This window comes from Sinocyclocheilus anshuiensis, unplaced genomic scaffold (genome assembly GCF_001515605.1).
Source record: "Sinocyclocheilus anshuiensis isolate Anshui unplaced genomic scaffold, SAMN03320099.WGS_v1.1 scaffold1170, whole genome shotgun sequence".
NCBI classification, from domain to species: Eukaryota; Metazoa; Chordata; class Actinopteri; order Cypriniformes; family Cyprinidae; genus Sinocyclocheilus; species Sinocyclocheilus anshuiensis.
The window spans coordinates 3,019,436-3,034,735 of record NW_015538055.1 but is presented as its reverse complement, the minus strand read 5'-3'; the positions used below and the strand labels follow the sequence as shown (position 1 = coordinate 3,034,735).

Here is a 15,300-nt window from a genome sequence, read left to right as displayed (position 1 = left end):
TGTGAGTGTGAGTGTGAGTGTGAGTGTGAGTGTGTGTGTGTGTGTGAGAGTGTGCGAGTGCGTATGCGTGTGTCTGTCTGTCTGTCTGTCTGTCTGTGTATATATATATATATATATATATATATATATACAGAGAGAGAGAGAGAGAGAGATTTATACAACAGTTCATTCTGGTTCTCAAATCTGATTGGTTGAGAACCGTGAGATATTGTACTGGTATTGCTACAGGAACACCCTTTCACAATTTTGTATCACTCCGCTTGTTCTAGCCGGGTCTATGTTTTGTTTTGTTTTTATTATTCACTGAGCTAATCGTAGAGTACGTTAGTTAATATAAGAAGAAACGTCTAGGTCTCTCGTCTCTCTCTCTCTCATTTGGATGCACGTCTTGCCGCATTGTTTCTCTCTTATAACCTCATCACTAATAACAATTGCACACGTTCCGTCGAACTGTTGTATAAACGCAATATCACTCTCTTACGAGAGCGATACCGGCTCTATATCAGTATACAGATACTCTATATCGGTATCGCTGATACCGGCACGCGGCCTCGTGCCTCTGGCCTAATCACAGCCATGCTGATATAGAGCCGGTATCGCTCTCGTACTCGAGTGATATTGCTCATATATATATATAGAGATATATATATTATACATATACACACATACACATTTTTATGTTCAATTTGTTACATTTGAAAATAAAAACAAGAAAAATATTTTTGTTTTATTCTTAAAGACAAATGTAACATTTAAACGGATACAAAAAAAATGACATATATACAATAATTTCCATACAATAATTACATATAATTCTTTCTTCCAGACCAGTGGCTCTGTGAATGTTCAGATTGATTTGGACCAGTCATTGCAAAGTGAGCCCAGACTGCGGCTGCTATTGGCTGAGAACTTGCTGAGAGACACCAATGCTGTGATCCAAAGACTGGAGGTAAGCAGTATTGCTGAGAATTACTTGGCTTATTGCTTACAGTGGTATCAGGAAGAAATAAATGCGCATATACATTTTTTATTGATTATTCCCTTATCTCTGCGTTCTTTCATAGGGGCAGCTCGAGGATGGCTCAGCATCCCAGGAGGACTCTGCACCTCCACCCACCTCCTCCACTTCCACTCCATCTCCTACTGTACAGCCCATGGACACTTCTCCTCCTCCGTCAAGTACCCCACCATCCTCTTCCTCCTCCACCCAGACTGAGGGTGCTCCACCCCCTCCTGCAGGCCTCAGGTAGGACCGGTTATAATTATAATTGAATTATTTGCTTAATATAATAAATCTTAATTAATGAATGTATTATTTTTCTATTTTTCCAATGTAGTTTCATGGAATAATTAATCCAAAAATAAACACAAAATGAGAATTGATTGTTTTATAGTTGAACAGTGGTGTTGTATGTAAAAGAGATGCATAATGATTCTTTAAAAATCCTCTTTTTGTGTTCCATGGGGAAAGAAAAACATCACATGGGTTTGGAATGGCTTGAGTATGTTGACAAAAATATAAATTTTTGGATTTATTGTTCCTTAAGTAGTTTTGTTTTGCTAAGCCTTTTTTGCTCCTATCGAGCCATGCTTTTAATTAAATTGAAGTTAATGGAATTTATGAGTCAAAAATATAAGTCAAGTTAAAATAAGGACTAACCATCTTACATAGAGCAGTCATAATGTCACTCTGTCATGATTTTATTTAAACACATTGGGGCATTTTAGTTTTTTTTTTTTTTAAATGGGTCCATGAATGTCCAATTGTACCATTTAGTGTTGATTTACTCCAAAAAGCTGATAAAGGTTCGTAGTTGCTCAGACTTCTTCCTCTTACCCTGGCTTTGGTATTGTGAGTAGAAAATCAGGTGGTTTCTAAAGTATGTTTTTGGGAGCATTACAGCCTGGTAATTATGATACATACAATTTGACAGTATAACAATATTTTTCTGGTCTCACCTCTATGATAATTGAATAAGAAACATCCAGATAAAAAAAAATTAAATCTCCAATTCTATTTTTGGTTATATCTTTATTGTTTCTTAAACTATGACTGTACTAAAGTGAATTGCCACATAAAAGATAGATTAAGTTTTTTTCTGAAGAATGACTAACAAATTTAACAAAGTTTCTGTCTTTAAGTTTCATAAACACCTGACAACAATGTTCCTTTTGTCTCATTTTACCTTTTGGTTTGGCCCAATAATGAAATTTGTGGGAAATGTACAGACATTTTAAAATCAACCGCCTACAGTGTGAGGTGAAACAGAGGGAGTTCTTTAAACCAGGAGATTGAGTTTCACTATTGAAGGAGTAGGCATGATTTCAGTTCAGTCTACCTTAGACATTGTTGACATTTGACATCAGGTCAAGAAATGTAAATTTGCCACTTTGATTAACCTCACTGCGTAAAACTGTATATAATTCTATTTATGATTATTAAACTATTTACATAATGAATAATTATATCTACAGTGCCATCCAAAAATTTGGGGTCACTAAGAGTTTTTTTTTAAATGTTTTTGAAAGAAGTCTCCTATGTTCGCCAAGGCTGCATTTATTTAAACAGAAATACAGTGAAAACATTAATATTGTGAAATATTATTACAATTTAAAAATAACGGTTTTCTATTTTAATATATTTTAAAATGTAATTTATTAATGGTGATGCAAAGCTGAATTTTCAGTAGCCATTACAGCAGTCTTCAGTGTCACATGATCCTTCAGAAACCATTCTAATATGCTGATTTGGTGCTCAAGAAACATTTCTTTTTATTATCAATTTTGACAACAGTTTTAGGATTCTTTTATGAATAGAATATTCAAAAGAAAAGCGTTTATTTTAAATAGAATTTTTTTGTAACAACATGACTGATGAATACTGACCCCGAACGTTTGAACGGTAAAATATATATAATATTATAAATTACAAGATATTATAAGCTAGCTTACTCTTAAATAACTCTGCAGTATCTTTGAATAAGTTTTAAGTAACCTTAAATTCCATAAAAGTCTCTTTTATCTGTTGTTTTATCCCTGATGGTAGTTTTATTTATTAACTGGTTCTCTAATTTTCATGTTTCCTCCTTTGGTAAACAATGATTTTATTGTCCATTTGAGACATTGACTCCAAAGCATGTGATCAATGTGGTGTTATCAAAAAACCAGAGCGGATGATAATACAGTACTTGAAATTAATTTGCTGTGTATCCAAAAAAAGGGAAGGTCCTGTGTGGCCAAAACCGTTTGTTGTACTGTAGATTTTAAATACACTGAGCACTTTATTTTTTGCACTTTAACAATAAAAGAATATTGCTAGCATCTTGCCATGAAATCCTTTTTTGGATACAGAGCAAATTAATTTTAAGGATTGAATTTTTTACTCTTTTTGGAAGAATTTATGACTTGAAATCATGTCACATGTGGATTGAAAAGAGTGCAGGACCCTCAATTTTTGTTGTTGTTGATATAATACAATACATACAATAACACTCCACACAGATGATGAGTCACATTTTCTTGGTTTCATGTGCATTTAATCTGTGCAGATGCTTAAAACCATCAGTGGGAGTCCATGAGCCACTGAAAAGCGAAGCTCCCAGTACTCCTGTATCCTACTCGGTTTTAAAAGTCAGACAAACCACCATTCTTACCACTAGTGACTTGCTTTCCAAGTGTCAAACTAAAGGTTATGTTTAGTGTAAGCCATCTTGTTTTGTTGACTAAGCAGAGTATGTTCTGTTTGATTTATTCACTACTTAACCATACTCTACTTCACCTGCTCTTACACAGTAATCTGTGAACCGAGTAGCAGTTTGTGTATACCTATGTTTTCCTTTCGCTATCATGAGTGTATTAAAGTGATGCCCTGACGTTCAGTGTTTAATGCAAATTGCATTTGGAAACATTGATTTATGATGATCCTGTTGCTGTCTTCCCATCAGCCATCCAAGCCCAGCTGAAATGGTAGAGATGTTAACAGAGCTGAGGAGAGTGGAGGAGAGACTCCAGCCCTTCATTCAGAGAGCTCACCTCATTCTAGAGGCGGCCACAACTGCAGACTACAACAACAATGTAAGAAGCCCACACGTCATAAATGTTTTTTTCTCGTCATAAATGTAAAGCTCAGGCGCCATAATTACTTTGATGTGAATGCAAATTAATTTTGGAAGTGAGGCCATGATAAGTCATTCAGCCAAAAATACATCTTTTCACATTTTCAGTAGGCAGAACAGGAAAAATTAGTTGAAACAATTAGATTAGCAATGCTATCATGTATCAGTATTTTAGTGATTCATTGTTTCAAGTGATACTGCTTAAACAGCTCAGATCCTGTAGCTTAGAATTAATACTTCTATTCAGCAAGGGGCGCGATAAATTGATCGAAAGTGACAGTAAAAACATTTTATAATTTTAAAAAAGATTTATGTTTCTCATTCATTAAAGAATCCTGAACATCCAAATCCAAAACAATATTAAGCAGCACAGCTGTTTTTAAAAAACAGTAAAATATCTTACCGACCCCAAACTGATGGTATTGTATATGGCAAAAATATGGCATAACTTTTAAAGTTTTGTAATTATATAGTTGTTATAATTGGCATTTGTGCATCATTTCATTAAATAGGTTAAATATTTATATCTGTTTTTTTTCTTTTTGAACAACAGACCCAAGAGAGGGATGAGGACCAACGCATTCTCAACCTCGTGGGGGAGGCCCTCCGTCTCTTGGGAAATGCCCTGGTTGCCCTGAGTGACTTACGGTGTAACCTCCTGAGCAACCCTCCTCGACACCTGCATGTTATCCGCCCCATGTCCCACTATACCTCCTCTGTGCTTACTCCAGGGGGTGTGCATCACCTTCCAGCGCAGGTAAGGATGTGGTCTGTGAGACTTGTGCAGTGGGAAACATGCACTGCATAACCCTGAAAGTGAAAGTTTGTAGAGCTCTTCATAGATGAGTACTGAGGTGTTTTTGGTAGAAGTAAATTTTCCAGAGTTGCCAGAAATACTGAGACGACAGGTACTATAATGGTAATTTGTTGAAGTAGGCCAAATTAAAACAAGTCAATTAACTTTTAACATTCTGCAGTTGAATCTTGGAAGTACTGTGACCATGTCTGCCAATGGCAGACCAGCAGCTGATGGTCAGCCTCAGTCTACTGGCCAATCAGATCAGCAAGGCCAGGGACCAACGCCTGCCAGTCAGACTGGTCCAGCCAATCAGCAGAGCGGACAGCCAGGGCCTAGAGTCATCCGGATCAGTCATCAAACCTTGGAGCCTGTAGTGATGATGCAGATGAACATTGATGGTGGGTTTCTTTTGTATGTGTGTGCAAGGGTTGTAACCATTTTTCCTATTTTAATTTAAATCAATTGTTTAATATGTTACAGACTCTGGCAATGCTGCACAGACAAATGGTCAACAGAATGCTGCTGGCACTGGACAACCTGGTTAGTCTTTAAATAGTCTGAAATACAGTCATGGTCAAAAGTTTTGGCAGTGACATAAATTTTGTGTTTTGCAAAGTTTGCTGCTTCAGTATTTGCAGATTCTTTTTCCACGTGTCTATGGAATACTGAAAAACAATGATAAGCATATCATAATTTTTAAAGGCTTTTATTGGCAAAAAAATATAATGAGTCAATATTTACAGTGTTGACCCTTGTTCTTCATAATCTCTGCAATTCGCTCTGGCATGCTGGATATTAGCTTCTGGGCCAAATCCTGACTGATGGCGATCCATTCTTGCCTTATTAGTTCTCGGAGTTGATCACAATTTGTGGGCTTCTGCTTGTCCACTCGCCTTTTTAGGACTGACCACAGGTTCTCTATGGGATTGAGATCCGGGGGTTGCCTGGCCACGGATCCAAAATTTCAATGTAATGATCTTCGAGCCACTTCTTTATCACTCTTGCTTTGTGACATGGTGCTCCATCATGCTGGAAAATGCACAAATCATCACCAAATTGCTCATGGATCGTTGGAAGAAGTCGCTCTTGCAGGACATTTGATACCATTCTTTATTCATGGCAGTGTTTTTGGGCAGAATTATGAGAGAGCCCACTCCCTTGGTTGGAAACCAACCCCAGTCATGGATGGTCTCAGGATGCTTCACTGTTGGCACGTCACAGGACTCATGGTAGCGTTCACCTTTTCTTCTCCAAACAATTGATTTTCCAGATGTCCCAAACAGTCGGAAGGGAGCTTCATCAGAGAAAATAACTTTGCACCAGTCTTCTGCTGTCCAATCCTTGTACTTCCTGCAGAATTTCAGTCTGTCCTTGACGTTTTTCTTTGAGAGAAGTGGCTTCTTTGCTGCCCTTCTTGACACCAGGCCGTTGTCCAAAAGTCTTGGCCTCACTGTGCTCTCACGCCAACCTGCTGCCATTCCTGAGCGAGCTCTGCACTGGTAGAGACACGATTCCGTAGCTGACTCCTCAGGAGGAGACAGTCCTGGCGCTTGCTGGACACTCTGGGACGTCCTGAAGACTTCTTCACTGCAGTCGAACCTCTCCTTGAAGTTCTTGATGATCCGGTAAATGGTTCTTTCAGGTGCAATATTCTTTGTAGCAATTTCCTTGCATGTGAGGCCATCATCTGATCACTCTACACAATAATCTAGAAACAATGTGAATGAACACCACAACAACTTAAGCAGCAAACTTTGCAAAACACAAAATTTATGTCACTGCCAAAATTTTGGCCATGGCTGTACATCCCCAGAGAGGCGCTTAAAATATTTGCTGTATTTTATGAATAGTTTTGTTATGTTATAAGGAGATAAATGATCATAACATGTTGGGTGTGAGTAGTTACTTGTTTTAGTTCATGTATTTTATATATATGAATTGTAACAAAATATAGACAAAATACTGTATTTATTTATGTGTGTGTGTGTGTGTGTAGAAACAAATTAAAATAATTTAAAAATAATATAAATTATATATTATAATTATAAAAATTATAATAACGTTAATATTTTGTGTGATTTGCACCAAAATGAGCGTGTTTATATGATACACATGTTTGCATGTTGCAGGTGCCCCCCCTACTGTTCAGATTCCAGGTCTACCTCCAGAATTCATGCAAGCCATTGTGCATCAAGTCTCTCAGCAAGCCATGGCCATGGCAAACGCTGCCTCTACTGGCCAGCAGGGGCAACAGACCACCCCTCCTGCAGCAAACGTGGGCACTGGCTCCACTCCACCCCCCATGCCCCCTTACCCACCTCAGGCCAGAGTGGTTTTCACTAGACCCTCCTTTACTCACAGGATGGCCAGCCCCACTTTCACCCCGAGGGGGGCCACTATCAACCTCAGAGCAGCTGTTCCACCGATGATGGGCCAACAGCCGGGACAGGTGAATGAAATTCCCATGATATTTCTGGAATATAGAGGTGTAAATTCCAGACAGGAATTAATGTGTTTCACCACATGAATGTATGTATTGTGAAATTAATTTTGAAGTGGTTTTGATTAAATTTTTTTAATGAACTCTGTACATGCCAAGCCTTCATATTTCCTCTAAAATCTCCATTAAAAGATTGTATTCTTCGGTATTGTGTTCTTATTTCAAATTAGTGTCTATCACATATAATAATATTATAGTATATTATATATATATATATATATAATTAACTGTAGTAGTAAACATTTTAATATTAAAACAGAACGTGTTTGTAATGAGTTCCGTAAGCTTTACCTTTATCATAAAGGTGGAATATCAGTATTGCTTTGAGTGTATTCTTGTGTATTGTGTTCTTATTTCAAATTAGTGTCTATCACATATAATAATATTATAGTATATTATATATATATATATATATAATTAACTGTAGTAGTAAACATTTTAATATTAAAACAGAACGTGTTTGTAATGAGTTCCGTAAGCTTTACCTTTATCATAAAGGTGGAATATCAGTATTGCTTTGTCCTGTTGGGACGCTTCAACAAGATTTAATTTTGTGCTTAATTTCCTCAATATTCTCATGCAATGCACTGCACTGGAAGTTGCGGTTCCCTAAATTCCGAAGCAGTCGTGCATTATGATAAATTTTTATAGAAGTCTTAGCTCATTGGGTGTTGGTTTTATGCAGATATGTGTGTTTCCCCTCAGGCTGGACACTTCCCTCCCGCTGCTCTGAATCAGATGATTGGTGGACTGGTCGGCCAGCTTCTGTCAGGAGCTGCAGGGCAGATGGGTACAGTTGGATAAAACTTGAATTTGTAGTAATACATACACTGCTTTGTTTAAAATTGATAACATATAATGAGTTCTGAGTATTTTATTTGATAACTGACATGTGGATCAGCTCAAATGAGGTCAGAATATGCCTGATATTCTCTTAAGACTAAAAAATGTTTTATGCAATACTGATGTAAAATGCCTCTGTTTAGGGTATAGTATAATATATTTTTTTGTTCTCTGCATCCACAGCCAGCCAAACCACAACATCCTCCTCACAATCATTCACCTTCTCCTCATCCACTTCCACAAGCACTCCATCCACCACCACAAGTGGCTCTGGGTCCACACAGTCTAATGGTACCAGTACCAGCACTCCTCAACCTGGATCTCCACCGCCACCTCCTCAGGAGAATCCTTTAGGGGGAAACCTGGAGCAGTTGTTGGGGTCTCTACTGGGAGGAGCTGTTGCCGCAGGCGGCCAGGGCCCTTCAATAACGGTCACCATGCCTGGGGTCCCTACCTTCATCCAGGGGGTCACAGACTTCATGCAGGTGAATAGCCTCCTTTGGCTTTACAGACTTTTTTCCAGATTTTATTATTACAATACATTTTCAAACATTAAAACCATTGAGCTTTTATTTTGGTGGTTTGTCAGTAAATAAATATATGTATCGCATGCTGCAGAGTAAAGCATGCAGTGTTCGTTTACACATTTACAGCTCATGATTTATTATTTTAGTGGTCAGAGCAGTTTGAGAGTATGTTTGGTTTTACCACATCAGTTCACAGTAAAAGCTGAAACACTATCATGAGCTGCAAGCATGAAAACCATCTGTGCCTTACTCTGAATCATGCAGCGCATATATTTATTTGCTGACAAACTGCCAGAATAAAAGCTTAATTGCACATAAGCCATATAGTGTTACGATTTTATTTGGAGATATTGTGCAGTCCTACCAAAAATGACAAAAGCTTATATGAACCGATTATCTTGAGCAACACATTCTGAGGCTTTTTACCATTTTTGGATCTCGACAGCTCCTGTTCACTTCACAGGCTAGAACACTAGGTTTCTGCCATTTTCACTGGCTTTTGTAATGCATGGTGTGTATAAAACAGTTTTATGCATCTCTGTCATCAGGCTTCCCAACCACTTTTCTCTCAGCCTCCTGCGGGACAGCCTCCAACCTCGACCCCCACCGCTCCCACTGCCCCACCAAACGCAGCCAGCACTCCTGGGGCTGCTACAGCCGATGAAGGTCTGAACCCTGAGCTCTTCACTGGGATAGTGCAGGGCGTCCTGTCCACCATGATGGGCTCTTTGGGTACTCCTCAAAACGAAACCGAGAGCATCGCTCAGTTCATCCAGAGGCTCTCCCAAACTAGTAACATCTTCACCCCTGGTACTGGAGATGCTATGGGTGAGCTCTTTGGGGTTAATGAGTTTTCTTTTAGTTCATTTCCTTTTTTTTCCCAGCAGAATGAGGAAAACTAAAGAACCTGTATACATGTTTAGGTTTCTTCGGTGATCTTTTGGCTTTGGTCTGTCAGAACTTCTCCATGGTGGACATGGTGTTGTTGCTCCACGGGCAGCACCACCCACTGGGTCGTATCCAGCCCCAACTCGCTCAGTTCTTCACTGAGCATTTCCTGCAAGGCCGTGAGCCCACAGAGGCCAACATCACCGTAAGTTGTTCTTTAGTAATGTCAGAGTGCCCTGATTCCCAATGCTGATCCTGAAAAACTGCCCGTCTTGTATGCCTCCCTAATCAAACACACACGCCTGATTAGACTAATCAGATCATTAGTAGAGACTCCAAAACCTGAAATGGGTTTTGTTACATAAGGGAAACATCTAAAATGTTGAGTAGCAGCAATCTAAAATATTTACAATGACCTCCAAATAAAAATAAGCCCCAAAAAGCATAACAACTGCGTTGGAGTGCCCTTAACAACTTGAATATCCCGTGGTTTAATTTCACTCAATTTCTTGTCCAAAATTTTTTTTAAAGCCATTTTGCTTCTGCTGTTTTTCTTCCTCTGACCTCAACCCATGCCTTGCTCTCTCATTGGCTGTAGCTCGTTGTGACACCTGACACCATGTGATGTTGAGTCGGCTGACTGGTCTGGATATTTGCTAGATATTTGGTGAGGCGTCGGTTGAGACATCAGCGAGCCTGTTTGATGCGTCTTTGAGTAGTTCACACATAAAGATTGCCGAGCGCTGATCACACACTGATTTTCCCCGATCACAGCCCGACCTGTCGGCGAGCTCGTTGACTTTTAAACTGGGCTTAAATCAGGCTTAAAATCCTAAGGTGGGAGGAGTTGGATCTGGATCCAACCACGCCCCCTGGATCTTGTGTTCTGCAGTGAGGACCATCTCGTTTTTCTTCCTCTGACCTCAACCCATGCCTTGCTCTCTCATTGGCTGTAGCTCGTTGTGACACCTGACACCATGTGATGTTGAGTCGGCTGACTGGTCTGGATATTTGCTAGATATTTGGTGAGGCGTCGGTTGAGACATCAGCGAGCCTGTTTGATGCGTCTTTGAGTAGTTCACACATAAAGATTGCCGAGCGCTGATCACACACTGATTTTCCCCGATCACAGCCCGACCTGTCGGCGAGCTCGTTGACTTTTAAACTGGGCTTAAATCAGGCTTAAAATCCTGTAGTGTGAACTTGACTTTACTAACCCTGACAGGATAATACAACTTCAACACTAACACAGATGAATATAACTGCAGTAAAGCGCAAAGAAGGATATTTACATTATTTAATGCAGCATACAAGATGTTATCGCTGGCAGCAGTCAAAGAATGTACACAGAGCATTGTGCATTATCTTTCAGCTTGCTCGCAGTCCACAGAATTGTTGCAGGGACAAAATGAACACAAATAGCCATATTAAACTTTTTCTGGTAGTTTGCGATCCCTGCATTGAAGACATGTCAGAACTATTTGAAAACAGTTTCTGGAAGTTCTGTCTCACATCCCATTTCTTACTTTACACTTAAGTTTCTGAGGTGTTTATGCAGTTGCTCGATTTTACATCTTTGTCCTCTCCTGTATAGTCCATCTTTCCATCTCTTACTTCATCTTATTTTTTCTTTCTGTTTTTTTAGGCAGCTGCTGATGACTTAATTGCTGAACTTGAGGAATACATCACAGAGAGTTTTGTAAGAATCCCTGGATCGTTTCTCGACTCTTTAAAAACTAACTATACAAAAGTGTCTGTGACACTGTCGATTACTACACAAAAGAATTCCACTGATCCCTCGGTTTGTAACAAGCACTGTAAAATTTAAAGTGAAAGTCTCAGGAATGTGTTGTGCCTAGACTTCCATTGTGAGTGGATTACTGCAAATACAATATATGATTTTATATGATATGAAGTCAAAGTATGCCAAAGATTTTCTTTGCCACAGTGGAACTAATGCAAATTTGAGGTTTATGCTTCCTGTCCATCCCATCTAGTCAACCATCGCAGTCCGTGATGGGGTGGATATCACCCAGACGAACCGGGCTTTTCTCAGACAGCAACTTGCAGGCATCGCCACCCACATTCTGCATTGCACCGGTATGTCTAGACGAGTAGCATCGTGACATGAGATCAGTCTCTATTTAGATTCATAAACACAACATGTATTCACCAAATATTTGTCATTATTAGATCATTATTTAGTAATTATTATTATTAGATTAATAATTATTATTAATGTGTGTTTTATTTCTTCAGATCAAACGTTTGGACCTCGGCTCCTGCAGCTGTGTAACCGGGCTCTCTTTGAGTGTCTGGCCCTCAACCTCTACTGTCTGAACGGAGAACAAAGTGCCCTTACTGCCGTCATCAATCACCGCATTGTTAGTACCCAAAACAACTGACGTCAGACTCCTACACCCCCTTTCGTCTTGGTTATTCTTTTATTGTTCATCCTACACCTGCTCACAGTAAATAAAATTGCGGAGGAGACATTTCCATGTTGGTGGGGGCTTGCGTCGATGCAGGAAACTTAGCAATTAATGATAAAGGCGTTAGGGGTTCGACACATCAAACAGGGTTTCGCAGTCATGGAAAACCTGAAAATATTAGGGGATATTAAAATAGTTATTAAAATGTTAAGAGATATTAAAATTTAATGTACATATTAAAAAAAAAAAAAAAGGGATTTACTCATATCTTTTCTGTGAGAGAAGTGTGTATATATATATATATATATATATATATATATATATATGTTCAAGTATTCTCAATGAATCCCTAACGTGAATTTACATGTCTCCTCTCTATTAGAGGACAATGTCAGCTGAGGTTAACCCTAGCCTGGCGAACTGGTTAACCAGTATGATGACCATGAGGCTGCAAGTGATACTGGAGCACATCCCCATCACAGAGGAACAGATCACTCATTACATCATCCGCACACAGGTTTGATTCCACACATTTTGCACAGAATTAATTAATTTATTTTAAGATTCCACCAGTTATGAAGGTTGGTTAGTGTGTAGTGCTGGGTGTTTGCATAGTCAAGATGGTCTTAGTTAACATACTGTGAACAGTGTTTAGTTTGAACATGGCCTGTTCATTCTATTTAGCCATTAAGATTCTGTTCTAGGTAATGCAACCTTTATATAAAAAAAATGTAATAGTTAACATTAATGTAATAAGGGTTGTAATAGTAGACATTTAATTTAAATTCATGTGTCTGGAATAAACCGTAATCAAACCCATGACCTTGGTTTTGCTAGAACTATTCTCTAGCGTTCATCTACAGGAACAATCAGTGAGGGAAAAAATCAAGTGATAGCATACCTTGTTTTTTAAATTCTATTTAAATGTCTCATTTCATTCAAGAAATATTACACCACGGAAGTTACATGGATCTCGAATGACATTTTGCATTGCCATAAATGCATATGTATTTTTTCTCAGAGTGAAGAATCAGTAGAGAGGCCCATACAGGATCCTGAGCCTCAGAACGTGGAGGTAAATAAACATAAAAGGGTTTGATGGTGATATATGGATTTACAGTGAAATGCAGTTGCTTTGGGCATTGAAGACTGGATATGTACATACTTGGCTTTAGATGTTTAACAGTCTGTTCTCATGTACTGTATGGTCTCGTATATAACGTCTCCCATACATGGTTCAGATGGGGGACAGTCTCTATCCAACACCTGCTACTACAGCAGAAGAAGCTCTGGCCTCCTCCCAGGAAGCAGGAGCAGTGGGAGGTCCAGCTAGGGAAGGAGAGGGAGCTGTCGGAGGAGAGGAAACCGGAAGAGATGCTGAAACCTGGGCAGCAGTGTTGCCTCCTGTCAGTTGATTTTCTTTCGTTCACTGCATAAACAATGTGTCCACCAAAACATTTCTACAGATTTAGTACTTTACATTAAATTTAACAACATTTTTGGAAAAATATGACCTACTCGAGGCATCTGGTGGTATCACTTTTTACCGGTCAGATCATGGAACATGTGAGATGTTTTTCTGAGTGTGGTTTGATGTGCTGTGTTGTTTGTAGGAGTGGGTTCCTATTATCAGACAAGATCAGATCAGTCAGAGGAAGATCAAGGCCCAGCCTCCTCTCTCTGATGCATATCTGCTTGGGATGCCGGCAAAGCGCAGGAAGGTAAATGTTCAGTTTCATGCAGTTACATGTTAACATTGAGATAATGTACACAAATTCCTGATGTCTTTGTATTCATTCAGACTGGTTTGCCTCTCCTGAAATATCACAGTAAACAACATTTTTTCTTATTGTGTGTCTCCTAGATGGTAAAGAGTGATGGGCCCAAACTGTCACTCTCTGAGGCAGTGAGTCAAGCCGCCAAGTCAGCTGGTGTAACACCCATCTCAGCTCCCAACGCCCTACAAGAGGATTTAGAAAAACCAGAACTTCAAGAAGCATATGGTGAACAGGTACCTTGTGTTAAAAGATGTTTTCATATTATGCCTTGAAATGGATATAATAATATGCAAACATATGTGCTCAAGTTTCTAAATCTGTATTTTTGTTCATTAAGCAACTAGCTGAAATAGATTTTTTATTTTGATCTTTTTTTTATTTTATTTTAGTAACAATTTTTTTATATTAGTTTTTTTAATATATAGTTTAACTATAAGCTTGATTCGTAGTTCTTAATATAACAATTTTTCAGTATTAGTTACCCATAAACATTTAATACACACAAAACATTTCCAGAAACATACATGCCACCTGTAGAAATTTGTATTTTGTTATATTATATATTGCATTTATTAAATAGCATTTAAAAATATATATATTATTTAACAAGTGTTATGTTGTTTTTTTTATCAGCTGAAAAACGACATCAAGAAACGCGTAAAGGAGGACCCAGATTACAATTCCAGACGGTTTCCTAACACAAATCATGTATTTTCTCCAGACTCATAACTTTTGTACCTGCCAGCTTACATGTGTTCACCTCAGACCTGTTCCTTTTTATGGGGCATGTGTTTTATTTGCACAGTTATGTGTTGTCAGATGACTTCACACCCCACATTTCTGTCGATACCTTTTAATTGATGTGCTGTTGTATGTGTTGGTCATGTGTGGCTGGAGGTGCTGAGTGCGATCTGCATACTGAACATCTGATTAGTGTCTTTTCCTGGTCAATATAGGCACATGTATGTTAAGAGTCTGTCTTTGATCATGTGTGGCTGGAGGTGCAGTTTGCTATCTACGCACTGAACATCTGATAAGTGTCTTTTCCTGGAGTCAGGCACTGACTGTGTGTTAAGAGTCTGTCTTTAAGCTGCCAGCATGCTGCATCAGAACTGTTGTGTTTTTATGATTCAGTCTGATTAATAACAGTATTGTAACTGAATCCATAGGAAAGACATGATGAGAACAGAACTGATCATGTAGAAAGCTACATTATTGCAGTGATGCTGTTGTTTAAAGCTTTATTGCATATATAATGTTTTGGCTTGCCTTTCACCTCTCCCATGGCTCTGCTATGGATTTATCAATGATACATTGCAAAAAATAATAAAAACGATGTAATTTGGAACCATGAATGTAAAATACCTGAAATTAAACAATTTTGCACCGGTTTAGTGCATATTATGCCTTTTTGTGTG

General features: G+C 38.6%; 1 protein-coding gene across 1 annotated transcript in view; it reads left to right on the top strand.

Annotated features, from left to right (window-relative positions):
* LOC107683286 (large proline-rich protein BAG6-like) overlaps positions 1-15,230 on the top strand; it is a 19,273-nt gene extending 4,043 nt beyond the window's left edge. The window contains exons 6-25 of the mRNA XM_016479343.1: positions 827-949; positions 1,065-1,246; positions 3,945-4,074; positions 4,669-4,872; positions 5,093-5,312; positions 5,395-5,454; positions 7,044-7,363; positions 8,120-8,204; positions 8,441-8,742; positions 9,333-9,612; positions 9,708-9,877; positions 11,318-11,371; positions 11,670-11,772; positions 11,932-12,056; positions 12,487-12,621; positions 13,126-13,179; positions 13,346-13,510; positions 13,718-13,825; positions 13,969-14,115; positions 14,516-15,230. Coding sequence (XP_016334829.1) covers positions 827-949; positions 1,065-1,246; positions 3,945-4,074; positions 4,669-4,872; positions 5,093-5,312; positions 5,395-5,454; positions 7,044-7,363; positions 8,120-8,204; positions 8,441-8,742; positions 9,333-9,612; positions 9,708-9,877; positions 11,318-11,371; positions 11,670-11,772; positions 11,932-12,056; positions 12,487-12,621; positions 13,126-13,179; positions 13,346-13,510; positions 13,718-13,825; positions 13,969-14,115; positions 14,516-14,611 — 3,063 coding nt within the window. The 3' untranslated portion in view covers positions 14,612-15,230. The remainder of the gene's footprint in view (positions 1-826; positions 950-1,064; positions 1,247-3,944; positions 4,075-4,668; positions 4,873-5,092; positions 5,313-5,394; positions 5,455-7,043; positions 7,364-8,119; positions 8,205-8,440; positions 8,743-9,332; positions 9,613-9,707; positions 9,878-11,317; positions 11,372-11,669; positions 11,773-11,931; positions 12,057-12,486; positions 12,622-13,125; positions 13,180-13,345; positions 13,511-13,717; positions 13,826-13,968; positions 14,116-14,515) is intronic.
* Positions 15,231-15,300: the final 70 nt, after the last annotated feature.